At 31.6% G+C, this 6554-nt stretch overlaps 1 protein-coding gene across 1 annotated transcript; it reads left to right on the forward strand.

Moving 5' to 3' along the window:
- The first annotated feature begins 496 nt into the window (after nucleotides 1-496).
- LOC111394434 (jasmonate O-methyltransferase-like) lies at nucleotides 497-6307 on the forward strand. The gene is made up of 4 exons (XM_023020260.1): nucleotides 497-714; nucleotides 1455-1859; nucleotides 2748-3020; nucleotides 5679-6307. The coding sequence occupies exons 1-4, from the start codon at nucleotides 640-642 to the stop codon at nucleotides 6060-6062; spliced, it is 1137 nt and encodes a 378-aa protein (XP_022876028.1). The 5' UTR covers nucleotides 497-639; the 3' UTR covers nucleotides 6063-6307.
- Nucleotides 6308-6554: the final 247 nt, after the last annotated feature.

A 6554-nucleotide genomic window follows, 5' to 3' on the forward strand; every position in this document is an offset into this window, starting at 1 on the left:
GGTTGAAGATAGCATAGAGAGGCAATGTAGGAAGTGTAAGAAGGATGTATCTAAGTAATGTGGTCATTATAGTTCAAGCTATGATGGCTTGGCATACATCCCAAGGGCTAGCCGAGAAAAATAAAATAAAAGGCTATGACCCTTTCAGACTTTAGTCTAATCTGGTACAAAGGGTAAAAAGGCAGTGATACACAGTAATTTATTAGAATTTTTCATCCTACACAGAAGTTCCTTTAGTACCTTTAGTCTAATCTGGTACAAAGGGTAAAAAGTCTGTGATACACAGTAATTTATTAGATTTTTCCTCCTACACAGAAGCTAATTGACAAAAGGTAGGCTCCACCTGAATAAAAAATTGTCAAAAATTAACTGACTCACCCCAGCCCTGTAAAGCCCCTGTGAAGACACCCCTGTATACTAAGTGGGGTTCGATTTATTACTTTTAAATGCCAGTGACTAACATTTTGCTATAAGTTAGGTAACTCAGATTACATTTAGCTATAAGTTTTGTGACTAAAAATGAAATTATCCCATTTCTTCTTCCGTGTATTTATAAATAGAAGCAACATATTCATAACGCATTCATATCAAATCTAGATAGCGGTGGAAGTTCTGGAGAAGAAAGAACGAGAGAGAAAGATGGAAGTGATGCAAGTTCTTCATATGAACAAAGGAGAAGGGGAAACCAGCTATGCCAAGAATTCAATTGTGCAGGTTCCGTTTCTTGCTAACATTCGATTTATCTTCACTACATTTCTAGTGAGGCTGCACGCACAACATGCTTTTCAACATAGATGTCTGTGAATTTTTCTATTGCAGGCTATGGGATTCAGGACTCGCAATGTTATAGAATTTGTAAAATAGATTTTTTTTATCATGAAGAGATTTAAGTAATAACGAATTGTACCTTAATATATATTTTGAATAAGTAAAAGTTATTGAAGTAACAATATCATTTTTGTTCTTCACGCCCATGGAGTTGAAAGTCCAAATATCTCCTACTTTGCAGGATGAAAAATTCTAAATAACGTCTTCAATAAAATTCAAAATCTTGAGAAACTCCATGGAAACTTGGTTTATTAGTTTTTAATCTCGTGCAATTTAGTCATACAAATGAAAAAGAACCTTTGAAGACATATTTTAGGTTTGTTCCCTCACTCAAAAATTTTTAATCTTTTAGATAAGCTAATTCAACATAATTTAGTGATACGATCAATAAATCATTAAATGAAATATCATTCTTGGTGCCACCCATATACAAAAAAATGTGTATAAAGTTAAAATTAATATCCACCCATTTAAATCAAAAGGCTACAACACTTCTAGATTAAGTATAACGATATCTAGGGTTGAGCTTTGGGATTAGAGGATGAACTTGAAAGTTCTTCTTCTTCTTCTTCTCTGTTGTTTGGCTTTCTGATACAGTGTTTAGAAATGTTTCCATGCATTTGCAGAGGAAGATAATATCAGTTGCAACTTCAATAATCGAGAAAGCAGTGGAAGAGTGTCTGGAAAAGAATTTCCTAGACAGTATGGGAATTGCTGATTTGGGATGTTCATCTGGACCTAACAGTCTAATGGTAATTTCTGATATAATAGATACAGTATACGCCACAAGTAACCGAAAGGGTATTCCATTGCCCGAGTTAAGGGTTTCATTGAACGATCTTCCGGGCAATGATTTCAATAACATATTCATCTCTTTGCCGGAATTCTACAGTCAACTCAAAATGGAGAAGAACATTGGGCCAGAAGGGTGCTTTATTTCAGGTGTGCCTGGCTCTTTTTATGGAAGGTTGTTTCCTAAAAAGAGTCTACATTTCATTCACTCTTCTTCGAGTCTCCATTGGCTTTCTCAGGTAACTCTGCTATCATTACCTTGAAATATTGTTTATATTATCCCTAATGAGACCATCTCATTTATTTTTCACAGTAAGAAAAATATGTACAAAATGTGATATTAATTATCTTAATTCTATTGAATAATGTTCAAACATATACCAATTTCATGGTAAGAATTGTATGTCGATATATCATATATACGTATAGATATGCACATACATGCATACACGAACAGAATAAAACCTTGTAAAAATGAAACATAGTAATAAGAATTATTGAGATTTTAACGTTTGAAGATTATTTCCCCATGTTCTGTTTTGTACGAAAACCTACAGTCCCTCTTCATCTTTAATTGGTAGACCAGAATAAAAATACATAAGTGGTCCACGTGCATCACTGCAAATCTCTTGTACCTTTTGGGACTCTGCTATAATGACAAGGCCAAATGATAAGGTGGCAACAAAACGGTACTGGATTTGAATCACATTTTAAAAAATGAGATTCAGATCCCATCTCGGCCTTGTCAACAAGGTCTGTCATTTGGCTCTGTTTGAATGGTCAAACCCTTGTGTAAATGAACAGTGCTTGATTTGAATTTTAAAGCCTAATCCTTGGTTTAAAAAAAATAAAAAGAAATAATAGACAAACTATAGCAACGAAAGTTCTTGTTTCGACTTACGTATGTATTTAGTTTAGTTACATTTAATCTTTTATTTGTTTTTCATCAAGGCTAGCACATACACAATTTCTCATAGACAAGTGACAGAGAGACTTAAAACTCATAATTTTACTGACTCGGCTACCATGCTGAAGTAATCATATGAATTACACTTCTATAAGCAAACACCCATGACCCAACAATGCCATTTTTCATTTTTTTTTTAATTTTCAACTTGACAAGGCAGGTTCCACGACTTTTGGATTCAAATATCCTCAAGCCTTTGAACAAAGGAAATATCTATATATCAAAAACAAGTCCAGGAAGCGTAATCGATGCATATTTATCACAGTTTAAAAGAGATTTCTCAGTATTTCTGAAATCACGATCAGAAGAAATGGTTGTTGATGGACACATGGTGTTGTCATTCATGGGCAGAGTCTCTGCCGATCCATCATCAGAAGAGAGTTGCATGCAGTGGGAACTCCTAGCACAAGCTCTCATGAGTATGGCCTTAGAGGTAAATTATTCTTTGCTAAGTTATTGGTGCATGTTTTGTAGTGACCCAAAAATTTAAGATTTGAATCGCTACCCAAAAATTTATTTATAAAAATGTCAAATTATATTTTAAACCACATACGATTTATAAATTTAAATTTCTAACAAATACAATCTTAGGAAGTCAAATAGAGTTGGATTGTTGTAAATTTGTAAATTTTATACCATTAGAATATTTTCCCTTAAAATAATCAATTACTCAATTATTAGAAAAGCTCTACAGATAGGATAAAAATAGTATGCACAAAATGTTAACTCTCTCTCTATATATATATATATATATTAATCTCTTACGCTTATTAAAATAACGATAGTAAATTACATTTTATTTATTCTTATGCAGTGAGTAGAAATGTGACATCAACTTCACCAATTTAATATCATTATTGTGGGTTTCATTAATTACACATGCATGGAAATGCTATTCAACCACCAATGTTTAAATCTCCAATTTAACATGTTGGGTATCCAAGACAAACAAATGGAAAGTGATATGATAATTGTGTTGACCATGTGTCATAAATTCTGGGAAAATCGCCTGTACTGTTGGCTAATGATACCACAAAAAGGTACAAAAATCTTTGACAATTATATGACAGTAAAATCATAATCAACTGCTTTTAAGCAGGAAAATCGATAAAAGGAATAACATTTAATTTAAATTTTATTTAAAGTGCAACCCGCATATATTCCTATGCAAATAAACACGCACGAGAATTTAATAATAAATAAATGTCTATTGCAATAAACTTAAATGAAATAAAATTATGTGCTAAAATTTTAGATTTTTGTCCAGTGAAACAAGGCACAACCACTCAATTGAACCATCACGCTTTGACACTACCTGATTTAACCTGTGAGGAGTAGGGGAAAATGTGAGTACATAGAAATACTCAGTAGGATATAAAAATTAATTGTACAACCTGTATAAAAATTTTAAAATATGTATCAGAAAATCATACCATCTCGTATCTTTAAATCCAATAAGAGCTCATAATATATCATATCGTTGTACCGAAATGACCATATCATTCATATCATAGCATATCATATCATAACTTTAACTTTCATGTATATAAAATTCATCAACATGAAAAAAAAATTAAACGGGGTAGAAAAACACTACACCTCAATATCCTACCTTGTTAACTTGCTTTAATTTTGAAAGACAAAACAAAAGAATTCACGTTCCAACAATCCCTTTCTTTGCCCCTACTTACGTGTTGTGCATGTATATGTATATATTTTATTTTTTGTGTCCTTTCTGTTATGTGAAAAAGATCTTATATACATAGGCAATTGGTGTATCGTGAGGAAACGTGTGAAAGTGAAATGAGGTTATGGATGAGTATTGGGAACTGAAAATTTTGATTAAGTCTTGTCATTCAAAAATCAAAATCAGCACATTTCCCTACACGTGGGTCATTCCAATTTAATTCAAAGTTCCAGTTAAGAAAAAAAATGGATAAAGATAAAAACAAAGTTGGTTTTTAACCACTAGTGGTTAAAAACCATATACTTATTATCGCTCCGTCAATATCTACATTTTAAGCGAAATAAAGTTGAAATTTACTTTATATTTACTTTAGTCCCTAAACTTTTAAAACAATAAAATATAGTATACAAAAAATTAAATTCTATTCTATGAAATTTCGAGACATTACATGTTTTATCCTATTGATAAGTGAATTCCCCTGTTGAAATTGTGCAACTTGGTTCGCAATCTTCGATTTTTGGCATCTAGATCCCAACTTTAAAAGTTTGGGATTCATTGATTCCACATGAACCATTTTCATTCAATTGGCCTTAAAAACTTTGATTTTCGTTAAAATAATAATGTATCTCTATCTTTACTTTAAAAATAAAAGTCAAATAAAATTAAATAAATAAATGAAGAGAAAAAAATTCTGAATACACTTTCTTCCCCCACTTAACCATCACGCTTTCTCCACAACCCCTAAACAAATTTTCTAGCCCCTTCTATGTTTCCTTCTTTTTCATTAACTATTTAATTGGAAAATATTAAAAAACTATCACAAGTTTGAGATCATATTCAACAATTAATTCTAATCATACATTTTATAAATTTACCACTTTTCAATTACACATTTCATCATTTTTTTTTTTATCAAAAAATGTGAAGCAACTCTAAAATTATGTGGATATATATCACTTACCACGGATTGTATAACAAAATCAAATTCTCTCAATACGTTTCTCAAAGCATCCAATTCATGAAGATTCTTTCCCAACTAATGAAGATATCTTAGTGGAATTGCTACATATGAAATTGGTCAATTTTGCAAAGAAATAGCCCACTTGTTTTTCCAGACAAAAGAGGAAAATAAGATGATCAATATCAGTTATTAAATTGTTGATCATGTCCTTTGTTGTTTGAGAAATCCCTTAACATAATTTTTTTTTTTTTTCACGTAAAGATTATATGAGATACGAAATGCAGTGCTTTTACTAAAATTTCAAACAGTGATCCCAAATTAAAGTTGATTCTATTTCACCTATTCCTCATAGAAAAAGTTGATCAAATGAATGGTCCATTTTGTATGTGTGTTTGGATGCATGCATGCAAGTCCTTATGCTTGCGCAACATTGGTTATTTCAGGGTCTCATTGAAGAAGAGAAGATTGATTCTTTCAATGCACCCTATTATGCTCCATCTGCTCAGGAAGTGAGATCTGTAGTAGAAGAAGAAGGTTCGTTCACAATTAATTGTCTTGAGGCCTTCGAGATTGAATGGGATGGGGGTGCTCCAAGCAATAATAATTTCCAAAAACACATTGATAAAATCGAAAAAGATAATTTTTCAAGGGGACAGCAAGTGGCTAAAACAATTAGGGCTGTGGTTGAATCAATGCTGGAAGTCCATTTTGGAAGAAAAATCATAGATGAATTGTTTAAAAGATATGCTCAGGTGGTTGGTGATTACTTTTCCAGAACTAGTGCAAAAAACATTGACTTGGTAATTTCTTTGACCAAAAAGGGTTAATTGAAGTAATCACTGAGGAAATTATGCATAATGTTTACTTGTTTTACTGAATAATGTTTTTTATTTATCCGTTATGAGTGACATGAACATGTTCTTCGGTATCCTCATGGATACTCGTATGATTCGAAAAGTTCCTATTTTTAATTGAATACTTTCTCTAATCTAGAATGTTGATGTAATATTTATGACAATAATTAGTTTGCAACTTTCCCCAAAGAATGATAATCTTGATTTTCTAATTTTTATGACGCATGTTATAATTTGTTTTTCCTTTTACAAATTTAGCTCTCTTTTCAGGGGCTATATGCATGGAAAGTTTTTTGCTATATTTTGTTGAAGTGGCAACTTATTTATTTTTTAGCATTAGTGATCACACATCATTAACAAAGCCCGCAAAGAACCGCCTACAAAGCAAGAGCTCCTAAGAGTTAATTTATTTATTTTTTCAAAAGAATAGAAATTTTGAAAGAAAATATGATACGTAGTCAAGTT

Source organism: Olea europaea, chromosome 5 (genome assembly GCF_002742605.1).
Source record: "Olea europaea var. sylvestris chromosome 5, O_europaea_v1, whole genome shotgun sequence".
Taxonomy (NCBI): domain Eukaryota; kingdom Viridiplantae; phylum Streptophyta; class Magnoliopsida; order Lamiales; family Oleaceae; genus Olea; species Olea europaea.